The sequence below is a fragment of the Aquarana catesbeiana genome, linkage group LG01 (assembly GCF_042186555.1).
Source record: "Aquarana catesbeiana isolate 2022-GZ linkage group LG01, ASM4218655v1, whole genome shotgun sequence".
Classification (NCBI taxonomy): Eukaryota; Metazoa; Chordata; class Amphibia; order Anura; family Ranidae; genus Aquarana; species Aquarana catesbeiana.
Window position 1 is genome coordinate 375,312,698 of NC_133324.1, and position 25,511 is coordinate 375,338,208.

The 25,511-nt window shown below is 43.5% G+C and overlaps 1 protein-coding gene across 3 annotated transcripts in view; it reads left to right on the forward strand.

The window, feature by feature from the left end:
- Positions 1-7,393: 7,393 nt before the first annotated feature.
- GKAP1 (G kinase anchoring protein 1) overlaps positions 7,394-25,511 on the forward strand; it is a 55,326-nt gene continuing 37,208 nt past the window's right edge. The window contains exons 1-4 of one of the 3 annotated variants that reach the window (XM_073633684.1): positions 7,394-7,731; positions 13,336-13,462; positions 21,487-21,723; positions 23,786-23,926. In XM_073633684.1, the coding sequence (XP_073489785.1) occupies positions 21,502-21,723; positions 23,786-23,926 (363 nt within the window). In that variant the 5' untranslated portion in view covers positions 7,394-7,731; positions 13,336-13,462; positions 21,487-21,501. Of the gene's footprint in view, positions 7,732-13,335; positions 13,463-21,486; positions 21,724-23,785; positions 23,927-25,511 lie in introns of those variants that run through there. The other 2 variants (XM_073633675.1, XM_073633669.1) reach the window with 2 other exon arrangements.

Sequence of the window (25,511 nt, forward strand, 5' to 3'; positions counted from 1 at the left end):
TGTTTGGTATCCATGTACTCGGCCTAAGATCATCTTTTTTATTTCATCAAACATTTGGGCAATATAGTGTGTTTTAGTGCATTAAAATTTTAAAAAGTGTGTTTTTTCCCCAAAAAATGCATTCGAAAAATCGCTGCGCAAATACTGTGTGAAAAAAAAAAATGAAACACCCACCATTTTAATCTGTAGGGCATTTGCTTTTAAAAAATATATAATGTTTGGGGGTTCAAAGTAATTTTCTTGCAAAAAAATAAACAAAAAGTGTCAGAAAGGGCTTTGTCTTCAAGTGGTTAGAAGAGTGGGTGATGTGTGACATAGGCTTCTAAATGTTGTGCATAAAATGCCAGGACAGTTCAAACCCCCCCCAAATGACCCCATTTTGGAAAGTAGACACCCCAAGCTATTTGCTGAGAGGCATGTCGAGTCCATGGAATATTTTATATTGTGACACAAGTTGCGGGAAAAAGACAAATTTTTTTTTTTTGCACAAAGTTGTCACTAAATGATATATTGCTCAAACATGCCATGGGAATATGTGAAATTACACCCCAAAATACATTCTGTTGCTTCTCCTGAGTACGGGGATACCAAATGTATGAGACTTTTTGGGAGCCTAGCCGCGTACGGGACCCCGAAAACCAAGCACCGCCTTCAGGCTTTCTAAGGGCGTAAATTTTTGATTTCACTCTTCACTGCCTATCACAGTTTCGGAGGCCATGGAATGCCCAGATGGCACAACCCCCCCCCCCCAAATGACCCCATTTTGGAAAATAGACACCCAAAGCTATTTGCTGAGAGGTATAGTGAGTATTTTGCAGACCTCACTTTTTGTCACAAACTTTTGAAAATTGAAAAAAGAAAAAAAAAAAATGTTTTTCTTGTCTTTCTTCATTTTCAAAAACAAATGAGAGCTGCAAAATACTCACCATGCCTCTCAGCAAATAGCTTGGGGTGTCTACTTTACAAAATGGGGTCATTTTGGGGGGTTTTGTGCTATCTTGGCATTTTATGGCCTTCGAAACTGTGATGGGTAGTGAGGAGTGAAATCAAAAATTTACGCCCTTAGAAATCCTAAAGGCGGTGATTGGATTTCGGGGCCCCGTATGAAGCTAGGCTCCCAAAAAGTGCCACTCATGTGGTATACCCGTACTCAGAAGAAGCAGCAGAATGTATTTTGGGGTGTAATTCCACATATGCCCATGGCATGTTTGAGCAATATATCATTTAGTGACAACTTTGTGCAAAAAAAAAAAAAAATTGTCACTTTCCCGCAACTTGTGTCAAAATATAAAATATTCCATGGACTCAACATGCCTCTCAGCAAATAGCTTGGGGTGTCTACTTTCCAAAATGGGGTCATTTGGGGGGGTTTTGTGCCATCTGGGCATTTTATGGCCTTCAAAAATGTGATAGGTAGTGAGGAGTGAAATCGCAACTTTACGCCCTTAGAAATCCTGAAGGCGGTGCTGGGTTTTCGGTGCCCCGTACGAGGCTAGGCTCCCAAAAAGTCCCACACATGTGGTATCCCCGTACTCAGGAGAATCAGCAGAATGTATTTTGGGGTGCAATTCCACATATGCCCATGGCCTGTGTGAGCAATATATTATTTAGTGACAACTTTTTGTAATTTTTTTTTTTTTTTGTCATTATTCAATCACTTGGGACAAAAAAATAAATATTCAATGGGTTCAACATGCCTCTCAGCAATTTCCTTGGGGTGTCTACTTTCCAAAATGGGGTCATTTGGGGGGGGGTTTGTACTGCCCTGCCATTTTAGCACCTCAAGAAATGACATAGGCAGTCATAAACTAAAAGCTGTATAAATTCCAGAAAATGTACCCTAGTTTGTAGACGCTATAACTTTTGCGCAAACCAATAAATATACGCTTATTGACATTTTTTTTACCAAAGACATGTGGCCGAATACATTTTGGCCTAAATGTATGACTAAAATTGAGTTTATTGGATTTTTTTTATAACAAAAAGTAGAAAATATCATTTTTTTTCAAAATTTTCAGTCTTTTTCCGTTTATAGCGCAAAAATTAAAAACGGCAGAGGTGATCAAATACCATCAAAAGAAAGCTCTATTTATGGGAAGAAAAGGACGCAAATTTTGTTTGGGTACAGCATTGCATGACCGCGCAATTAGCAGTTAAAGCGACGCAGTGCCAAATTGTAAAAAGTGCTCTGGTCAGGAAGGGGGTAAATCCTTCTGGGGCTGAAGTGGTTAAACAAAAAAATTCTTAGTTAAACCCACAAGTGCTTTTTTTTACCACTACTATTCCTTTACATTGGCTTTTGAAATTTACAAATGCAGCAATTTAGGATTTGGATGAAAGGTTTAGCACTGGGAAACACTTTTTGAAGGATAACTAGTGCATTTTATATAGAACTATATAGATCAGACCAAAATGAGGGACAAATGAGGAGGAAAGAGGAACTTTGTTCCAAATCAGGGACAGTCCCTCAAAATCAGAGACATTTGGGAACTGTTGTAATTTGGCTCTTGTCAAAATCACTCAAATCCTTACACTTGCCCGTTTTCTCTGCTTTCAACACATCAACTTCAGGGACAGCATGTTCACTTGATGCCTTATATACCCCCCACCCACTCTCAGGTGCCATCATAACAAGACAATCCATGTTATTCTCTTTAGCAGCCAGTGGTCATAATGTTATGGCTGGTTAGTGTATATGGAAATAGTTGGGCACCAGTGTTCTAATGGTTGGTCGGTGTATATGGAAATAGTTGGGCACCAGTGTTCTGATAGCTGGTCGGTGTATACGGAAATAGTTGGGCACCAGTGTGCTAATGACTGGTCAGTGTATATGGAAATAGTTAGGCACCAGTGTGCTAATGGCTGGGCGGTGTATATGGAAATAGTTGGGCACCAATGTGCTAATGGCTGGGCAGTGTATATGGAAATAGTTGGGCACCAATGTGCTAATGGCTGGTTGGTGTATATGGAATTAGTTGGGCACCAGTGTTCTGATGGCTGGTCGGCGTATATGGAAATAGCTGGGCACCAGTGTTCTAACGGCTGGGCAGTGTATATAGAAATAGTTGGGCACCAGTGTGCTAATGGCTGGGCGGTGTATATGGAAATAGTTGGGCACCAGTGTGCTAACAGCTGGGCGGTGTACATGGAAATAGTTGGGCACCAGTGTGCTAACGGCTGCTCGGTGTATATGGAAATAGTTGGGCTCCAGTGTTCTAATGCATAGCTCCCAACTGTCCCTGATTTTGAGGGACTGTCCCTGTTTTGGAGCAATGTCCCTCTGTCCCTCTTTCCTCCTCATTTTGGTCTGATCTGTACAGATATATATAAAATTGCACTTTTTATCTATCAAAAAGTGTTTTCCAGCGATAAAGATTTCATCTGATTTCTAAATTGCTGCATTTGTAAATTCCAAAAGCCAATATAAAGGAATAGTAGTGGTAAAAAAAGCACTTGTGGGCTTAATTAATCAATTAATTAATTAATTTTTTTTTTGTACAATTCTCCTTTAAGAGGCGTGACAAGGGGATGTGTCCTATGCCTGCATACTTTTGCTGATAGGTGTCCCTCATTCCCATCTAAGAATGTTGGGAGGTATGCTAATGGCTGGTCGGTGTATATGGAAATAGTTGGGCACCAGTGTTCTGATGGCTGGGCAGTGTATATGGAAATAGTTGGGCACCAATGTGCTAATGACTGGGCGGTGTATATGGAAATAGTTGGGCACCAGTGTTCTGATGGCTGGGCGGTGTATATGGAAATAGTTGGGCACCAATGTGCTAATGGCTGGGCGGTGTATATGGAAATAGTTGGGCACCAGTATTCTGATGGCTGGGCGATGTATATAGAAATAGCTGGGCACCAGTGTTCTAACAGCTGGGCGGTGTATATGGAAATAGTTGGGCACCAATGTGCTAACGGCTGGGCAGTGTATATGGAAATAGTTGGGCACCAATGTGCTAATGGCTGGTCGGTGTATATGGAATTAGTTGGGCACCAGTGTTCTGATGGCTGATCGGTGTATATGGAATTAGTTGGGCACCAGTGTTCTGATGGCTGGTCGGTGTATATGGAAATAGTTGGGCACCAGTGTGCTAACGGCTGGTCGGTGTATATGGAAATAGCTGGGCACCAGTGTGCTAATGGCTGGGTGGTGTATATGGAAATAGTTGGGCACCAATGTGCTAATGGCTGGTCGGTGTATATGGAATTAGTTGGGCACCAGTGTTCTGATGGCTGGTCGGTGTATATAGAAATAGCTGGGCACCAGTGTTCTAACAGCTGGGTGGTGTATATGGAAATAGTTGGGCACAAATGTGCTAACGGCTGGGCAGTGTATATGGAAATAGTTGGGCACCAATGTGCTAATGGCTGGTCGGTGTATATGGAATTAGTTGGGCACCAGTGTGCTAATGGCTGGTCGGTGTATATGGAAACAGTTGGGCACCAGTGTTCCAATGCATAGCTCCCAACTGTCCCTGATTTTGAGGGACTGTCCCTGTTTTGGAGCAATGTCCCTCTGTCCCTCTTTCCTCCTCATTTTGGTCTGATCTATACAGATGTATATAAAATTGCACTTTTTATCTATCAAAAAGTATTTTCCAGTGCTAAACATTTCATCTGATTTCTAAATTGCTACATTTGTAAATTCCAAAAGCCAATATAAAGGAATAGTAGTGGTAAAAAAAAGCACTTGTGGGCTTAATTAATCTTGTTTTTATTTTTGTACAATTCTCCTTTAAGGGGGCGTGACAAGGGGATGTGTCCTATGCCTGCATACTTTTGCTGATAGGTGTCCCTCATTCCCATCTAAGAATGTTGGGAGGTATGCTAATGGCTGGTCGGTGTATATGGAAATAGTTGGGCACCAGTGTTCTGATGGCTGGGCGGTGTATATGGAAATAGTTGGGCACCAGTGTTCTGATGGCTGGGCGGTGTATATGGAAATAGTTGGGCACCAATGTGCTAATGGCTGGGCGGTGTATATGGAAATAGTTGGGCACCAATGTTCTGATGGCTGGGCGATGTATATAGAAATAGCTGGGCACCAGTGTTCTAACAGCTGGGTGGTGTATATGGAAATAGTTGGGCACCAATGTGCTAACAGCTGGGCAGTGTATATGGAAATAGTTGGGCACCAATGTGCTAATGGCTGGTTGGTGTATATGGAATTAGTTGGGCACCAGTGTTCTGATGGCTGGTCGGTGTATATGGAAATAGTGGGGCACCAGTGTGCTAACGGCTGGTCGGTGTATATGGAAATAGCTGGGCACCAGTGTGCTAATGGCTGGGCGGTGTATATGGAAATAGCTGGGCACCAATGTGCTAATGGCTGGTCGGTGTATATGGAATTAGTTGGGCACCAGTGTTCTGATGGCTGGTCGGTGTATATGGAAATAGTTGGGCACCAGTGTGTTAATGGCTGGGCGGTGTATATGGAAATAGTTGGGCACCAGTGTGCTAATGGCTGGTCGGTGTATATGGAAACAGTTGGGCACCAGTGTTCCAATGCATAGCTCCCAATTGTCCCTGATTTTGAGGGACTGTCCCTGTTTTGGAGCAATGTCCCTCTGTCCCTCTTTCCTCCTCATTTTGGTCTGATCTATACAGATGTATATAAAATTGCACTTTTTATCTATCAAAAAGTATTTTCCAGTGCTAAACATTTCATCTGATTTCTAAATTGCTACATTTGTAAATTCCAAAAGCCAATATAAAGGAATAGTAGTGGTAAAAAAAAAGCACTTGTGGGCTTAATTAATCTTGTTTTTATTTTTGTACAATTCTCCTTTAAGGGGGCGTGACAAGGGGATGTGTCCTATGCCTGCATACTTTTGCTGATAGGTGTCCCTCATTCCCATCTAAGAATGTTGGGAAGTATGCTAATGGCTGGTCGTTGTATATGGAAATAGTTGGGCACCAGTGTTCTGATGGCTGGGCGGTGTATATGGAAATAGTTGGGCACCAGTGTTCTGATGACTGGGCGGTGTATATGGAAATAGTTGGGCACCAATGTGCTAATGGCTGGGCGGTGTATATGGAAATAGTTGGGCACCAATGTTCTGATGGCTGGGCGATGTATATAGAAATAGCTGGGCACCAATGTGCTAATGGCTGGTTGGTGTATATGGAATTAGTTGGGCACCAGTGTTCTGATGGCTGGTCGGTGTATATGGAAATAGTTGGGCACCAATGTGCTAATGGCTGGGCGGTGTATATGGAAATAGTTGGGCACCAATGTGCTAACGGCTGGGCAGTGTATATGGAAATAGTTGGGCACCAATGTGCTAATGGCTGGTTGGTGTATATGGAATTAGTTGGGCACCAGTGTTCTGATGGCTGGTCGGTGTATATGGAAATAGTGGGGCACCAGTGTGCTAACGGCTGGTCGGTGTATATGGAAATAGCTGGGCACCAGTGTGCTAATGGTTGGGCGGTGTATATGGAAATAGCTGGGCACCAATGTGCTAATGGCTGGTCAGTGTATATGGAATTAGTTGGGCACCAGTGTTCTGATGGCTGGTCGGTGTATATGGAAATAGTTGGGCACCAGTGTGTTAATGGCTGGGCGGTGTATATGGAAATAGTTGGGCACCAGTGTGCTAATGGCTGGTCGGTGTATATGGAAACAGTTGGGCACCAGTGTTCCAATGCATAGCTCCCAATTGTCCCTGATTTTGAGGGACTGTCCCTGTTTTGGAGCAATGTCCCTCTGTCCCTCTTTCCTCCTCATTTTGGTCTGATCTATACAGATGTATATAAAATTGCACTTTTTATCTATCAAAAAGTGTTTTCCAGCGCTAAAGATTTCATCTGATTTCTAAATTGCTACATTTGTAAATTCCAAAAGCCAATATAAAGGAATAGTAGTGGTAAAAAAATGCACTTGTGGGCTTAATTAATCTTTTTTTTTTTTTTTTTTTTGTACAATGCTCCTTTAAGGGGGCGTGTTCTATGCCTGCATACTTTTGCTGATAGGTGTCCCTCATTCCCATCTCAGATGTTGGGAGGTATGCTAATGGCTGGTCGGTGTATATGGAAATAGTGGGGCACCAATGTGCTAATCCGCTTCTAGTGAAAAGCAATCACGAAACCGTGTATTTGTGAAGTGAAAGGCCTTCCTATCTATCCCCGCCCACTATGCTTTCTACAACCCTGGTCTATCCCCGCCCCCTTGCTTCCTAATGTTATTGCCTATTCCCTTCCCTTCCCTTCCTAATGTTATTGCCTATCCTCGCCCCTTTGCTTCCTAATGTTATTGCCTATCCCCGCCCCTTTGCTTCCTAATGTTATTGCCTATCCCCGCCCCTTTGCCTCCTAATTTATTGCCTATTCCCGCCCCTTCCCTTCCTAATGCTATCGCCTGTCCCCGCCCCTTGTTAGTAAACCTATCCACCCGTTGCAGCACCCTGTGAACGTCAGGTGGAGCTCGCCCTCCGACCATAGAGTTTTGTCCCCGCCGGGCCGCCGTAGTGAATATGTGCGTGCAGCTGCTACTAGAGGCAGGTGTCAGAGGGAGTTCCGTAGTACGGGCAGACGGCAGACTTGTCTCGTCACTCGTCGGTGAATTCTCTCGGCTCCAGTACTGACTTTCCCTGTGACTGTCCATAGCCAGGACCGGAGCTCGCTCTCCCTGGAGACACACAGCCGTCACTAGCTGTACAGTGCGCTTGGAGGTTATTGTGTGTGAGGGGACTCATCTCCAGCAGTGACATCATCCTACTACTGGAAGTAAGTGTATACATCAATGTGTGGGCTCCTAGGGAGATGGGTGTCCGGTGCTGGTGGCCCTGATCATTGCAGACATCCAGGTGACATCTTTTTCTAGGACCTCTCCCCCCAGACCCCACAACTCTACCCATCCATTCCTTCCACATGTAATCGTCTGCCCTGGATTTAAAGCTGGACTACAGGAATCGGCTGGATCGCATAGATCCATTGGTCCAGCTTGGCACAACACACACTCACCGGCCGCTTTATTAGATACGCCTGTTCAATTGCTTTGTAAAACAAATTGCTAATCAGCCAATCACATAGCAGCAACTCAATGCATTTGGCATCTATATGTGGTGAAGACGACTTGCTGAAGTTCAAACCGAGCATCAGAATGGGGAAGAAAGGGGATTTAAGTGACTTTGAACATGGCATGGTTGTTGGTGCCACACAGGCCGGTCTGAGTATTTCAAAAACTGCTGATCTTAGACATCAAAGAAATTCTGGACAGCCGCACTCCAAAAATATTTGCCTTTATTCAATAAGATGTCGTCCAAAATACAGGTCACAGCAAAATGGAACAAATCTTACACGTTTCGCACTACAAGGAGTGCTTAGTCATAGCTAAGGCTAAGATATGACTAAGCACTCCTTGTGCGAAACGCATAAGCTTTGTTCTACTTTGCTGTGACCTGTATTTTGAATGACCTCTTATTGAACTAGAAAAGCTCCAATTTCTGGGGAAATTGTGTGAAGTGTTCTTGCCTCCACCAGTAGTCTACAAGCATTATCAAGCCTATCAGATGAAGGTATGACCACATGCATTTAGGGGTCTCAGCATCTTGTGTTTACAACCACTATTTCCTAGCAACGCTCATGTCCTGTTTATGCTTCACAACCACTGCTCAATACACAATACACAGGATCATGATACCTGTAATAACTATGCAGTACTTCAAACGGTTGTATTTTAAAAACTATAAGTCCTACAATGAAGAGCTTTATATTGTGAGAATCACAAGACCCAGACCTAGATTTTGATGCATAGTATGTCTCTGAAATATTAAAAATGGAGGCACGGTCACAGTTTAGATATTGCCCTTCAAATTTAAGGGGCTAGAGTGGAGTTTCAATGAATGTCAATGGACGGCATGAGTTACTGCCCGTGTGTGAACCGGGTCTGAAGGAGATGCCTTTTACCTTGATCTGACCCACCAGGAGCGGTGATTCTCTCTCTCTCTCTACTTAAAAACTGCTGATCTAATGGAGTTTTCAAGCACAACCATCTCTAGGGTTTAGAGAATGGTCCCAAAAAGAGAAAATATCCAGTGAGTGGCGGTTGTGTGGATGAAAATGCCTTGTTGAGGTCAGAGGAGAATGGGCAGACTGTTTTGAGATATTAAAAAGGCAACAGTGACTCAAATAACCACTCTTTACAACCAAGTAGAGGTGCGCATCTTTATTGGTCTCACGATTTGATTACGATTAACCTGTCAACGATTCAGTTCCGCAATGCATCACGGTTGCTGCCTATGGTTTTTGTCAAAATCCCATTGGTGCAGCCTTATATGTGAAACAATTAATAAATTATATCACCATGACATGGCTATAATGGACATAAAACTGATACACTATGCCTCATCCTAATACAGAACAAAATAGAGACCACAGAAAATGGGACTTCCACTGGTTAAGACCCGCTGGTCATTTCCAGTGGAGGTCTAGCAGGCAGTCAGTGAGGAGCAGAGCTGACCATACAGAGGTAAATGAGGCCCTAGGGCAGTGATGGCAAACCTTGGCACCCCAGATGTTTTGGAACTACATTTCCCATGATGCTCATGCACTTTACAGTGTAGTTGAGCATTATGGGGAATGTAGTTCCAAAACATCTGGGGTGCCAAGGTTCGCCATCACTGCCATAGGGTAAGGCAACCTTGGTGGATCTGCCCTAATTATATTAGGAAGAAGCCAGGCTACTGCATGGGAGATTTAGGCTGCACATGATCATGCATATATAGAGCTGACGCTTTTTCCTTGAATAATTCTATCGTTACACTTTGTAATATGGGCAGATGAAGTTCCTACCCCCGATTAAATCCCGGCTATCCATTTATAATCCTTTTGTTATGTATCCCCATTTCTACTTGTAAGCCTATGGGGGGTCATGATTGCCACTGGCTCTGTTCCTCGCTCTTTTGTGATTCACGCATTTTGCTTGATTTAACACTGTAACCCTTTATGCTCCAGAAGAAGCCTTATCTGTCAATGCGAAACCTGTTGAGCACAGCACTGTCCGCCTAGTGTGAGGTGACGCACCCCTCCGATATATTATTTGTCCTTGGTGATTGTATTTGTTTCATTACATATGTGCCAGTGTCAATACTTTGGAGGCTCCCTACCTGTATACAGGGGGTGTGTATGCTCGCACACTAGTTTGGGTTAATACTATCTAATGGTTCTAATTTTGTTTTTAATCCATTTTCTAATAGGACTATTTACATACAATTTTGTGTTCGATACGGTGCCAAAAAAGTCCCATTTTTCTCTGGTCTCTATTTTGTTCAGCCTTATATGTGGCCATCAGTGTAGCTTCATCAGTGCCCATCAATACAGCCTCATCAGTAATCAGACTACACAGCGGGGATCTCTCCCTGTTACATGGAGCTTGGATTTGAATTGCCCGGTGGCCACTGTCGCCAAAGTCCTGCCTCCTAGACCAGCTCATATGATACACGTCAGATTCAATTTCCTGGCATTGGTTCAGTGTGCCATCTATCACAGAAGCCAGTCTAGGAGGCGGGACTTTGCTACAGCGGGTGCCGATCATTTCAGATCCAAGGTCAATGTCACAGCGGGAGATACCCGCCGTGTGTGATCACACCTACACATTCAGGCATGGAGGAAGGAGGGGAGGACTATGACAGGGGCTGCTGATGTATTTGATGCAAACGAGATTCAGCCGTTCTTTGCACTGTTGCTGAATCGTGATGCATTGATTACATGATTGTGCTCAACACCTCTACCACTAAGGTATGCAGAATACCATCTCTGAATGCACAACACATTGAACCTTGAAGCAGATGGGCTACAGCAGGAGAAGACTACACCGGGTGCCGCTCCTGTCAGCTAGGAACAGGAAACTGAGGCTACAGTTCACACAGGCTCACCACAATTGGACAATAGAAGATTGGAAAAACGTTGCCTGGTCTGAGTCTCAATTTCAGCTGCGACATTCAGATGGTAGGATCAGAATTTGGCGTAAACAACGTGAAAGCATGGATCCATCCTACCTTGTATTAAAGGTTCAGGCTGGCGGTGGTGTAATGGTGTGGGGGATATTTTCTTGGCACAGTTTGGGCCCCTTAGTACCACTTGAGCATTGTTTAAACGCCATGGCTTACCTGAATATTGTTGCTGACCATGTCCTTCCCTTTATGACTACATTGTAATCATCTTCTGATGGCTACTTCCAGCATGATAATGCACCATGTCACAAAGCTCAAATCATCTCACCACTGGTTTCTTGAACATGACAATGAGTTCACTGTACTCCAATGGCCTCCACAGTCACCAGATCTCAATCCAATAGAGCACCTTTTGGGATGTGGTGGAATGGGAGATTTGCATCATGGATGTGCAGCCGACAAATCTGCAACAACTGCGCGATGCTGTCATGTCAATATGGACCAAAATCTCTAAGGAATGTTTCCAACACCTTGTTAAATCTATGCCATGAAGAATTAAGGCATTGCTGATGGCAAAAGGGGCCCAGCCCCCATTTGGCTGGTGAATGTACGTATACATTTTATACCTGGGGCTCTGCTGTGGAATCTGACAACCACTCTCCTAGTTGGCACTGCTATGGTGCTCATTGCAGTGTTCCGGGTCCTGCGCAATCAGCTTCCCCTTTATACACTGATCACTTGACATGTGCCATTCATAGAACGCATTGTATTTTTGTTTTAGTCCTCATTCACACCATGATGTAGAGACGTCCGTTGTTCTGCAAGGGCACAAAAAACAATTGTTTTCTATGTGCCCTGTTCACACCACAACACTGGTATCGCATGTGAATTTTTTCTGTGCTGGAATCTGCAACATGTATGCAGTTTTCTGCGTGATAAAGAAACTGACCTGACCTCAACACTGTGGTGTGAACAGGGCACATAACTAACATGCATGAAAACTGATGTCAACTTGCATAAAAACCCACTAAAAGGCGTATAAAAACTGATGTGAACTCATGTCTGTGCAAGTGAGATTGGTGTGGTTTTCCCATCAGTTTTCATGCATGTATGGTTTGAACGAGCCCTAAAGATTATCTGACTGTAAGAGGGGTAATCATCACCACCTCCTCTCTACCTCATCCAAACAAGATATTAAGTGAATGGCAGAGCCGCTGACCAAACCCATGTGACCAGTTGGCACAGGACCTGGAAGATTTTGGCTATCACTGTAGTCATGCTCCCTAATAGTTATCTGCACCTTTCATAGCCGCTCCTCAGCTCAAAGATGTGAATACTTAACCCCCCCTGGCGGTATTCCCAAGTCTGGCTCGGGGTGGATTTTCAATACCAAAAGCGGTATCCCTGAGTCAGACTCAGGATTGTATCGCAGGATCCATGTAGAGGATACTTACCTTGTCCCCTGGATCCTGCAATGTCTCCCCGCTGTGATCGGCGAGCTGCTGTGTCTTGCTCGATTCACCGTGCCGAGCTCTGTTCCCTGCGAGCGTTGCGACGCACGGGGACGGAGTTAGGCGCCAAATTCAAAAAGTGAAACACACAGTATAGATACAGTATACTGTAATCTTACAGATTACAGTACTGTATCAAATAATTACACATCCCGTTTGTCCCTAGTGGTCTGCCCAGTGTCCTGCATGCAGTTTTATATATATATAAAACTGTTCTTTCTGCCTGGAAACTGGAGATTGTCCATAGCAACCAAAACTGTCCCTTTACATCAAAAGTGGCTTTAGACCAGCTAGAAAAAAGCGATAATAAATTATAATCACTTGCAGAATTGAGTGATAGTGATTTGTGAGGAGATCCGTCACAAACACAAAGTGATAACAGCGACAATTCTGCAACTGAGCAAATTTTCTGTGTTTTTGATTTGATTACATTATTGAATAATTTGTATTATTATATTATTTGGTATAATTATTTATTATATTATAATTTTTTATTTTGTTTTTCAAACTTTATCATACCCAGGATGTCTACTAGATTCTTGTTTGGACAGATTTAAGTGAATTATTCCTAAGAATTACAGGCCTACAATATAAAACGCCAAATTTCTGTGCAAAATAATTGTACAGCTTTCAGCACCTAAAATCTGAAATCATACCACCAGGGAGGTTAAGCTCGGTCCACATATGTGATTTGGATGGGTTTTGAACTGTGTCAGATTCCCATAGCAATGATTTCCATTGACGCTGTTCACATATTTGCGGTGCATCCACAGTGCCAATTTAAAGAGTCCTGTGCACTTTTTGAGCACTGTGATGCAGTTCAGGTGCGAATTCCAGGCTTATTGAGTTCAATGGGAATGCTTCTGAATTGCACATGTCATCAGTTGTTTTCAGGGTTTCAAAACGGATTGCTTTCCCTACTACAGGAGTTGACACCCTTTATCTACTATGTATTGGCCAGCACTGTAAACGCAGCTGTAACAAATCTGGTCCTGAGCCTTGCAAATTTGTATCAAAAACTCACCCGGTGGACTGAGGAACTACATACAGAAGGTGGGTTTTTTTTTTTTTTTTTTTTTTTTTTTTTTTTTTTCCTTAATACAGAGAATTCAGTATAAAACCTTCTGCCTTTAGAATCACTTTAAGCAGGGTATACGCAAACAGTTGTTTCATTCAACCATCGCTTTTGTGTGGATGCGGGAGTTTCCCAGCTGCACTTTTGTTTTCTGACAGCAGATACCCCCCTGGTCAGAACACGCTGATCAGCACATGCAGCGATTTGGTTGCATGTACTGATCGAATGCTTGTTTTCCAGCAGGCCTATTCAACAAAAGCCGGTCATTAAAAAGGCTTCTGAAGAACAGAGGGAGGTACACACACATCAAATTCTGAACTGGATGAATTTCAATAAGGTTTATCCCTGGCTTTAGGCTGATGCCATGACCACCTGCCCAACCTTTCCTGTTTCAGGATGGCTTCTCTTGCAGTTTCTTATTGAGCCACCCTTGCAATCAAGGACTAGAGTTGTGTGTCCCTACACTGTGTGCATGGATAGAAACACACAGGCCCATAGACTAGGTTAGTAAGGCACTCCCCTTGCTAGCACCCCCTCCCAGCAGCAATGGAAATTGTGAACTGTAGGTGCTGGAGTAGGAATGTTTACATAATTTACTGGGGAATGTTTATTTCATTGTGCTCTGTGTACAGTATTAAACTAAAAATGCAGAGTGTTAAATACTATAAGTCTAGGGTAGAGGAAAAGGCTTTAATACTTATCTCCTTCATTGTTTCCTTGGCTGCTGGTGCTCTTCTCTTCCCAATCATGTGAACTAGCTTGTGAACTAGCCCTCACTACCCTTCTGTACAATACAGAATATTGGTCCTGTGTTGTACTTGAGGAGGCTTCAGGGACTGGTTGCACAGGTGGATGGAGCCTGCCGGAGTAAAGCAATTAACGCATCTTATTCCTCTACAACTAGAGTTCGTGTCACTAAGCCCCCATCGTAAAAACTATCAATACATTCTGTATTACATGCTGTCCATACTCAGTCACTATGAGAGTTGTTTGCTGTATTCTACAAAAAACCTGGTTGATCCTGTCGTTCTCTATCGCCACCTTCTGTTCATGTCCCCAATTCAGCTAGGGATTTTGCAGAGCAGTGTTGGCAGCTCTGCACATGCTCAGTTTTCAGTGTATTTCTATGCTGAGCATCCTTCCCTATCACATCTGAGCAGCCCATGTGACTATATAAACAGTGGAAAATGACACCCCACTGCCTCCTCTTCCATGCCCACTAACCAGCTAAACACAATGTGGGCATGATATAACATGTAGATTGAACGAGGCTTCACCTTCTCCCTCTTATTCCAAGACATAGGCTGGAGGGGTGTGACACAGCCTGTAAGTAGCAGAAATATGCCCACCCCCCATTGTTGCCAAAAAATAATATATAGATTTGAGTTCAAATTTTATATTGGTATGACAATTTAAAACAGTTGATATTAAAGCGGGATTCCGGCCGTAAAAAAAAAAAAAAAAAAAATTAAAAGTCAGCAGCTACAAACACTGTAGCTGCTGACTTTAAATAAGTGCTTACCTGTCCTAGGTGCCCGCGATGTCGGCTGCCCGAGGCCGACCCGTCCCTCGGCTCTCGGGTCCCGGCACCGCCATCCTAGGTAAGGGAAACAGGCAGTGGAGCCTTGCGGCTTCACTGCCAGTTTCCTACTGCGCATGCGCGAGTGGCACGGCGCTCTGTGAATGGCCCCATGGTGTTCTGGGAACACACAGTTCCCAGAAGACAACAGGGCCGCTCACCGAGGAGCAGAAGACGCTAAGGAAAAGGCAGATTAGGAAGACTGCCTAGCAACAAGGGTTTAGGTAAGTTTATAAATATATTTTATTTATTTTTTTTAGGATTTTTGGTGTATTTTTTTTTTTTTTTTTTTTCAGGGTGGCCCTCCACTTTAATTTTACTCTGTATTCTAAAGGCTGCATTTTTATTTTGAACATGTGACCGGCAGCAGAGTACTAGAAGCTCCTCCTGCAACTGTTTTCCTACAGTCAGGCTGGGAAAGATCTGGGTCATGTGACGGCTGTATATTGATTAGGAAAAAGGTACAGTGGGGAAAATAATTATTTGATCCCCCTACCAACTAACAATAATTCTGGCTCCCCCAGACTGGCTACAGTATGTGCTTATGTGCTACACAGTTTAGTCCTGTCAATTTTAAGAAGGTGCTCCTAACGACAACTCGTTATTTTTATATAAAAGACACCTGTCCACAGAATCTTTCTTCCATTCAAACCTCCCCATCATGGTAAAGACCAAAGGGCTGTCAAAGGACATCGGGGGCAAGATTGTAGACCTGCACAAGGCTGGAATGGGCTACAAGACTATCAGCAAGAAGCTTGATGAGAAGGAGACAACTGTTGGAGAGATTGTTCTCAAATGGAAGAAATGCAAAATAACGATCAATCGCCCTCGGTCTCCAGCTCCATGCAAGATGTCGCCTCATGGGGTAAGGATGATCAGGGAAAAAAATGAGGGATCAGCCCAGAACTACACAGGAGGAGCTTGTGAATCCTCTCAAGGCAGTTAGGACCACAGTCGCCAAACTATTGGTAACACAATACACACCCATGGATTGAAATCTTGCAGTGTCCGCAAGGTTCCCCTCCAAGAAGGCACCTGTAGAAGCATGTCTAAACCTTGCCAATGAACATCTAAATAATTCAGAGGAGGATTGGGAGAAAGTGCTGTGGTCAGATGAGACCAAAATTGAGCTCTTTGGCACTAACTCGACTCATCGTGTTTATGGGAAGAAAATCACTGACTAGGACCCTAAGAATGCTTTGGGGCTGTTTCTCTGCTAAAGGTACAGGCCAACTTTGCTGCATTGAGGGGCCACTAGACAGGGCCATAGGGCCATGTATTGTAAAATCTTGGATGAGAACCTTCTTCCCTCAGCCAGAACACTGAAGATGGGTCTTCAAGCATGATAGTGACCCAAAACATACCGCCAATGCAACAAAGTTGTTGCTCAAGAAGAAGCACATTATGGTCATGGAGTGGCCTAGTCAGTATCCAGACCTTAATCCTGTAGAAAATGTATGGAGGTTGCTGAAACTTCGAGTTACTAAGCGACAGCCAAGAAACCTTAAGACCCCTTTCATACTGGGTTGGTTTTCCGACGCTTTAGCGCCGTAAATGGCCTCTGCTAATCGCCTAAAAAAACCACCTCCCATTCATTCTATTGTGATTTTTCACACTCGGGCAGTGCACTTGTGGGATGTTATGTAGTCCTGCAAGCAGCATCTTTGGGTGGGTTGGGAGCGCTGTATTTAGTGCTCCCAAAACACCCTGCCCATTGGCATGAATGGGCAGTTTAAAAAACAGTTGAAATACACTTTAAAAGCACCGCAAAACTGGAGTTTTTAACCCTTTGGGATTAAAAGTGCCCCACTAATGGCCGAACAGCTGCACTAAAGCGAGCGGCGAAAGTGTGAAAGCACTCTAATGCCCCCTACACACGGTCGGACTTTGTTCGGACATTCCGATAACAAAATCCTAGGATTTTTTCCGACGGATGTTGGCTCAAACTTGTCTTGCATACACACGGTCACACAAAGTTGTTGGAAAATCTGATCGTTCTAAACGCGGTGACGTAAAACACGTACGTCGGGACTGTAAACGGGGCAGTGGCCAATAGCTTTCATCTCTTTATTCTGAGCATGCGTGGCACTTTGTCCGTCGGATTTGTGTACACACGATCGGAATTTCCGACAACGGATTTTGTTGTCGGAAAGTTTTATATCCTGCTCTCAAACTTTGTGTGTCGGAAAATCTGATGGAAAATGTGTGACGGAGCCTACACACGGTCGGAATTTCCGACAACAAGGTCCTATCACACATTTTCCGTCGGAAAATCCTACCGTGTGTACGGGGCATTAGACTTTAGAGAAGATCTGTAAAGAAAACCTTTCAAACATCGCAAAAGTTCGGAGCCAAACAACGAACCCCATTGAAGTCTATGGGGCCAGAACTGGAAAAATCAAAAGTGCCCATTTTGAAGGCTTATATGCAAGTTATTGGGCATACAAGGGGGTATGGGGGTACTGCCCTGGAGGACATGTATCAATGAAAACATTTTTAAATAAGTGGTTTACTGATGCTTAAAGTGAAACAAAAATGAAAAATAGGCAGACTGCTGTTCTGTCATTCCCCCAGACAAACGCGGGTAGCCGGTGGACCCGCTGATTGGCTCCCGATGTGTCCATTCACAGCGGGATTGGGTCGCCGGCAGCGCCCGCACCCCATACCAGGGAGTGTGAACAACGTACAGGTACGTTGTTTCATGAAGCCGAGCCACCCTGCCGCAGTATATGGGTGGTCCAAAAGTAATTTAAATATAGGGAGGGATCCCTTTTTAGTCTGCCTGTAAAGTGGGGCATCCGTGCCGTGTATAGAACCTGCTGTAGCAAAAATGACATTTATAAAGCCAAAAAAAAAAATTATTTTCCCTGCAAGCTTTCTTTATTTTATAAACGTCTTGGAGCCAGTCTGTATGATGAGGACATAATTTAGAGCACTTGCAACAAGATTAGAGGTTTTTTTTTATATAATTAAATTCTGGTGTCTGTTTTGCAGATTTTAGATAGATACAACAGATAGAAATAACAGGTGTATCTATTTACGCAGTGTAACATCTTTCACGTTATACAAAAAAATAAGGGTAAATATTGTGGGTGGAGTGTGGTGGTGGTTTTTTTTTTTTTTTTTTTTCATTAAACTGCTGCGCAAATACTGGACTACATTCTTTGCATTAAGATAAAAAGCCTTCTATGTGTAGTCCCTGTCCTGTTTCTTGAACATAGCTATGTATTCTCTATGTAGATGATTCTGCACACAGTTTACACAGCGCTCACTGCAGGCGCATCTGTTAGTGAAGGCACTGAACAGCAACAGAAATGGGTGGATTTACTAAATGCGAAAAAGACTGTGCACTTGAGAACTGCAATTGCACAAACTTTTTCCAGAGCTTTGTAAATGTGTTAAAGTTCTGCTGATTTCCATCATCCAATCGTGCGCAAGAAAAAATGCTTTTAAAAATAAAAAAAAATTTAAAAAAAATTCCTTGCACCTGATTGGGTATTCTTTACAAAGCGAAGCTTCGCCACTTTAAATTTACTAAGACCCCTTTCGCACTGAGGCGCTTTACAGGCGCTACAGCGCTAAAAATAGCTACAAGAAAAACAGAAATGGAAGGCGCGCACACCTAATGCATTACCAAAGCTAATTTAATAATAAAAATGTTTTATATAAAAGTGGGTACTCACAAAATGCAACTGACAAAAGGCCATAAAAACAATGCATGGACATACACAGAACACGGGGTACAGCTAACGCGTTTCGGGGGGCGCACCCCCTTCCTCAGAGCTAGGCCTTAGCTCTGAGGAAGGGGGTGCGCCCCCCGAAACGCGTTAGCTGTACCCCGTGTTCTGTGTATGTCCATGCATTGTTTTTATGGCCTTTTGTCAGTTGCATTTTGTGAGTACCCACTTTTATATAAAACATTTTTATTATTAAATTGTCTTTGGTAATGCATTAGGTGTGCATGCCTTCCATTTCTGTTTTTCTTGTAGTTCCTTTCGGATTACCCTATCTGAGGAAGGCAGCGTCCACCCAGTTTTGGATACCATTATATACCTTTCACACCACCATTTTATTTGATATCTGTTACTCCACACCTTGGAAGACCTATTAGCGCTGGAAGTGACTGTTTGTTTTGTTTTTTTAGTGCTAAAAATAGCGCCTGCAAAGCGCCTCTCCTGTCTCTCTCCAGTGTGAAAGCAGGACACTAAAAAATGTCCTGCAAGCAGCATCTTTTGAGCGGGGAAGGAACAGTGTAGGCAGCGCTCCTTCACCACTCCTGCCCATTGAACTGAATGGGCACCGCTGCAGATACGCCGCTGCAGCGGCGCTTTGCGGGTCGTTTCAACCCTTATTCGGCCATTAGCGGGGGTTAAAGCCGCCCCGCTAGTGGGTGAAAACCACCAGCAAAAACTATGGTAAAGCGCCGTTAATAAAAGCAGCGCTTTACCGCCAACGGCCCCGACGCCCCAGTGTAAAAGAGGGTCTTAGGAATATGAGTGCAACTGTTCTTGCAAAGTGCACAGTCTATTTGCCTTTTAGTAAATCAACCCCAAAGAGTTGAATACAACAATGGCAAGGACAAATTGTTTGTTTTCCTGGAACCTATCTTTTGCAATATTTTGCTATTTCCAGTTGAAGGCAAGTCACTTTTTTTTTTTTTTTTTCTTTCAATTGTGTACACAGGGTACATATTTGACAGTGATTGTCTAATTCACAAACTGCTAAACAAGGATTGCACAACATTGTCTGTCTTTTAATGGTTTTAGTTATTCTGTTAAGTGTCTCTTTAAGGAGAACCTGTCGCCAACTGCAAAAAAGCAGGTAATAGCACAGAAAAATCACCTAAATTTATACATGCATACACACACTGTGCTTAATATAAAATCTTATCTGTGTGAGCTGTTTTAAAAACCTTTTCTGTTTACAGTTTGTAATAAAGCATTTACAGTGAATGCCACCTCATTTCATTATTGAGATTGTGGTGTTGGTTTACTTAGGCTGGGTTCACACTTATGCGATGCCAACCATCCCATGTGATTTTGCACCGCATTGCTGTGCACATCACATGCGATGTCAGTGCGATGCAAATTCAGCTATACAGTTTGACTGAAATCGTATTGCATTCGCACCAAAATGGTGCAGGACCCTTTTTTTTGGTCCGCACTGGAATCGGATCGCGTGGGTGTTCAGACCTATATGATCCCATTCCACGGTTCCCGCTGTGTTCTGTGAACTGATTTTGAGGTGTCATTAACTTTATATTGACACACCTGCAGCGATTCGCAGATGTCAGTGTGAATTGCCTGCGAGTCAGATGCGGGAACCAGCACAGGAATCGCGCTGGTTCCCCATCTCACCAGTGTGAGCCGAGACTAAAACAGGAGAGTGCAAAATCTGGTGCAGCTGTGCGTGGTAGCCAGTTGGCTTCTTAAGCTTAAAGTGGTGTTCCAGCCGAAATTATACTTTTTAAATAAAATTACCCCTATAAATACACAAGCTTAATGTATTCTAGTAAAGTTAGTCTGTAAACTAAGGTCTGTTTTGTTAGTTTATAGCAGTAGTTTGTTATTTTATAAACTTACAGCAGGCCGTGGCCATCTTAAGTGTGGGCATCTGAAGCTACACTGTATTTCTTCCTGGATCTCATCCTTGCAGATCTCGCACATGCTCAATGCAGCACAAGCAGTGTAATAGGTTTCAGGTCAGGTTTCCATAGCAACGGCAGTTTGAGAAAGTTGCCACCCCACCTTCCCAGAAGGCATTGCAAACAGGAAATGATGCGATGGGCCACGGCCAGGGAAGAGGAAGTGAAAAATGAATACAGCAGATATACAGTAAGTGCTGAGAAAAAAAATTTAAAAATATCCAATTCGTTTACAGTGCACAGTTTAGTGAGGGATGCTGAAGAGTTGTAAAAGTGGGTGGAACTCCACTTTAAGCTTGTTCAATTAAGCTTTGACAAAAAACCTAGCAGCTGATTTTGCACGCTCTAGTTTTAGTAAATCGACCCCACTGCTTCTTGCTAGGGCTCCATTCATACCTCTTGTAAATGCATGCAAAAAAGGCATGTTTTTGCATTGCTAACGACAGATGTGGCAAAACGTGGTTAAAGTGTGCAAAACTCCAAATGGCAAAAAGCTACATGAGCTACCTTGTTCAAGGTACCTTGTTGTACCTTGTGTAGTAAAGCTCATTGAAAGGAGTGGACTGCCCTATGAGAACACACACCTAAATGTAACATGATTTTGCTCACATTCACAATTCACCTAGGTGTGAGTGCAGTGTTCTAATAAAGTACAGTTAGATGTCACCGGTTAGATATGGATCAACCTTGCATTAGAAATTCATAGTGTGTTCTCACTGATGATACATTGCAGTTTCCCATTTTGCATGTGTGAGTGAAAAATATAATTTATTTTACAGGGATATTCTTCCACAATGGCTTCTGCTGTGGCAAGTTTGGTGCCCACTACTGCCTCGCGCTTTGCTCTGCTGAAAGTAGACAGCAGCAGCGACTCTGATTCAGAGAAGTCTAAAGTACCACGTGGAGCTGGGAAATCCCGAAACGCATCTGCTACAAGTGGTAAAAGCAACGCAAATGAGAAAAAAAGGGAAAAACGTAGAAAGAAGAAAGAACAGCAGCAAAGCGAGGCTAATGAGGTAATGACATCTTTGTGCTAAAATACCGTACATCTGTATCTAGGCTGGACTTCGTCTAGGTTCACACCTATGCGGCTGCATTTGATGCGTTTTTTTAGGCACATTTTTCAGTGCATTTTGCATCTTTATACCAGCGTTTTTCATGCATTTTGCTGTGTTTTTTTTTTTTTTTTTTTTTTTTTTTTTTTTTCCTCTTTAACCGCTTTCCGACCGGTTCACGCCGATATATGTTGGCAGAAGGGCACATACAGGCATATTAACGTACCTGTATGTTGCCCTTTAAGAAGCGGTTTGTGGGCGTGCGCATGTCCGCCGCGAGCTCCGTGAATGTGATTGCGGGTCCCACTGACCGGATGTCCGAGGGGCATACCCGCAATCGTCTCATGGAAAGGAAGAACGGGGAAATGCTGATGTAAACAAGCATTTCCCCGTTCTGCCTAGTGACATTAATCACAGCTCCCTGTAATCGGGAGCGGTGATCAGTGTCATGTCACGCATAGCCCAGCCCCTCACAGTTAGAATCACTGCCTAGGACACACTTAACCCCTTCACTGCCAGTCATATTTACACAGTAATCAATGACCAAAAATATCTCGAAGAATGCGTATCGGCCTAAACTGAGGGAAAAAAAAAATTTTATATATTTTTTGGGGATATTTATTATAGTAAAAAAAAAGCGTTTTTTTTTTTTTTCAAACTTGTTGCTATTTTTTTGTTTATAGAGCAAAATATAAAAATCGCAGAGGTGATCAAATATCACCAAGAGAAAGCTCTATTTGTGGGGGAAAAAAGGACGTCAATTTTGTTTGGGAGCCACGTCGCACAACCGCGCAATTGTCAGTTAAAGCGACGCAGTACCGAATCGCAAAAAGTGCTCTGTACTTTGGCCAGCCAAATGGTCTGGGGCTTAATTGATTAAATACACTGTATAAAGCTGATGCTAAGGATGGGGCCGGGAAGCTGGCCGTCGCGTCCCCAACAACCGATGAGTCATTAGACAGCGGGGTTCCTGCTGAAAGCTGAATTGAAGAAAAAAATTAATTGCCGGCAAAAAAAAAAAAAAAAAACGGCGTGGGGTCTGGGGTCCATACCAGACCCTTATGCAAGCATGCCGCCCATCAGGTCAGGAAAGAGAGGGGACGAGCGCGCATCAGCCCCCCCCCAAAGCACCTTGCCCCCATGTTGATGAGGACAAGGGCCTCTTCCCGACGACCCCGGTGGTTGTCGGGGTCTGCGGGTGGGGAGGCTTATCGAAATCTGGAAGCCCCCTTTAACAAGGGGACCCCCATGTCCCGCCCCCCCCCCCCCCCCCCACCCTATGTGAACGGGTATCCGGGACATCGTACCCATTCACCAAAAAAAGCAGTGAAAAGTAAAAAAAAAAAAAAAAAAAGCCAGTTTTTGACAATTCTTATTAGTAAAATAGCTCTGAGCTGTCATCTCTCCCGGTGCCCTCGCCTTCTTCCACTGCTGTTTTCTCTCCGTGCTGTCATCTCCCGGTTTCGTCGTCATCTTCCTCCTCCTCACGTCGTTGCCGCTGCCGTCTTCTTCTTCCTCGCTGTCTTCGGTTACCCGCTAAAAAAACACCAAAAGCTGGTCTTGTTGCGAAGCTGTGTTCCTCCGTTATGTTCCCCGCTGTCTGCCACCTCTTATATAGGGATGGGGCGTGGCCATTCAATCTCACCTGGGGAGCCCGCCCCATGTGACATTACAAGGGGCGGGCTCTCGGGCGATGTCATTGGGTGGCCACGCCCCATGCCGATATAAGAGGTGCCGGACAGTGGGCAACATAACGTCGCAAAGCTGTGTTACTCCGTTAAGACCAACTTTTTTTGTTTGTTTTTTAGGAGCTCGGATAAGGGTCTGTTATGGATTTTGGGGGGGACCCATGCTTTTTTTTTTTTTTTTTCTTTTTTCATAAAAAAAAAAAAAAAAAAAAATTCTACTTTTTTTTTGTCCTAGGTTTTATAGAGCTTTTCCTATAGCTCCCTGTTGCCTCTCTGGGATAGGCAGTGAAGGGTCATTATTTATGGTCACTTACTGTCCAATGCTCTATTAACAGTTAAGGAATCTGGCATTCAAGAAGATTCCCCAGAAAACCGCTCATGGTACTGGTGGGTCCCAGCAGGAATCCGCGCCACAGAGTACAGCTAAAGAGGCTCATCAAGAAGACTGGCAGCAGTGGCGACAGAGAGATGAACAGGTTTGTGGATTTTTTTTTTTTTTTATGCCTCTTTTGAACATTCATTATTACATAGTAGTGAGTCATTGGGGTTATGCTTTAAATTGTGTACTAGATTTCACAAAGGCCCCAAATAGAAACTTGCTCATGTCAATTATTCTAGCGACACACAAGGTCTTTCTCTCCACTTGCTAAGTGCCAGTAATTATTTTTGGATACTAAAATAACTTCATAAAGCAGGAGTTGAGGGAGATAAATGTGTAAATATTTCCATGGCTACTGTTCATTAAGGTTTTAACATAGCCCCTTCAGTACTGGCTAGTGCCTTTATTTCACCAGTTATTGTTCCCATTAAACCTTGTGGGACGTGTATGTATGTGTGTATACATATATATCCTATGCTAAATCTAATATAATTTATGTGACCAGTGGGAGTGGAAAATGCCCTGGTATCAATGGGAGTAAAGAAAGCTCCATCATTAGTATTAGTGGGAGTAATATTGCCCCATTGTTGGTATTGGGGGGTGGTGGCGCATCATTGGTGTTTTTGGGAGGAATAGTGCCCATTGTTGGTATCGGGAAAGAATAGTGCCCCATCATTGGTGTCAGTAGGAAGACTAGAGCCCCATTGTTGGGGGTCAGTGGTAGGAATCGTACCCTATTATTGGGGTCAGTGGTAGGAATTGTGCATTGTATCAGTGGGTGGAATAGTGACCCAAGGGCCTGATAAAGGCAGGCAAGGGGCTGCATCTGGCCCCCTGGCCGCAGTTTGGAGACCACTGTCCTATAACATAAGTTTTTATTACCTGTTGATTTGTTTAGTTTTGTACTTCCTATAACAGGCCATGTTGTCTAGTAAAAGTGGCAGTTATTTACAAGAAGTCCCAATGTCGCCAGCTAAAGAGTCTACCAATCTACCAACACGGGGCTTGACTACAGGATTATGGACAAAAGCACGGCTGCCTGTAGTTTACACAGCAGGGTGACAGCCTTCGTTCAGCATTTAGAGCTGGTGATCACCCTATCAAAGAGGGCATCAGAGAGAGCAGAAACTGTCAGGATCAGTAGTTTTTACTTGTACACATACAAGAAACCTTGCACAAAGGGAGCTATTTAAGAAACTTGAATATTTGGATACATATACACTTAAATCCGTAATCTTGAAAAATTTAAAAGCCTAACACCAGCTTTTCTGTCACTTAGAATAGTCAATTTGGACCAGCTTGGCCAAAAAAAAAACTATTTTCTTTTACTGATGCACCTGCTGTCAGCACTGTATAAAACTGTATGTAGCATCAGCTACAAACCGTATACAGTGTTGTGTTCTGGCAGCCGTCAGGGACTTCCAGAACACAATTGAATAAGCTGAGCGTTGTTTAGCCATTCGCAGGTAGCTCTGTATTCTATCAATGAATACAAGGCTTCCCATAGGTGATGTAGAGATTTCATGACGTCATTTGCCCGCTTCTACACCTCCTTTCAAAGGCTTGTATTCAGTGTCCAAATCTTGCTGCCTCAACCTCTGCAACATCTCCAAAATATGCCCCTTCATAACCAATGACCCTGCAAAACTCCTAGTTCACTCCCTGGTTGTCTCTTACCTCGA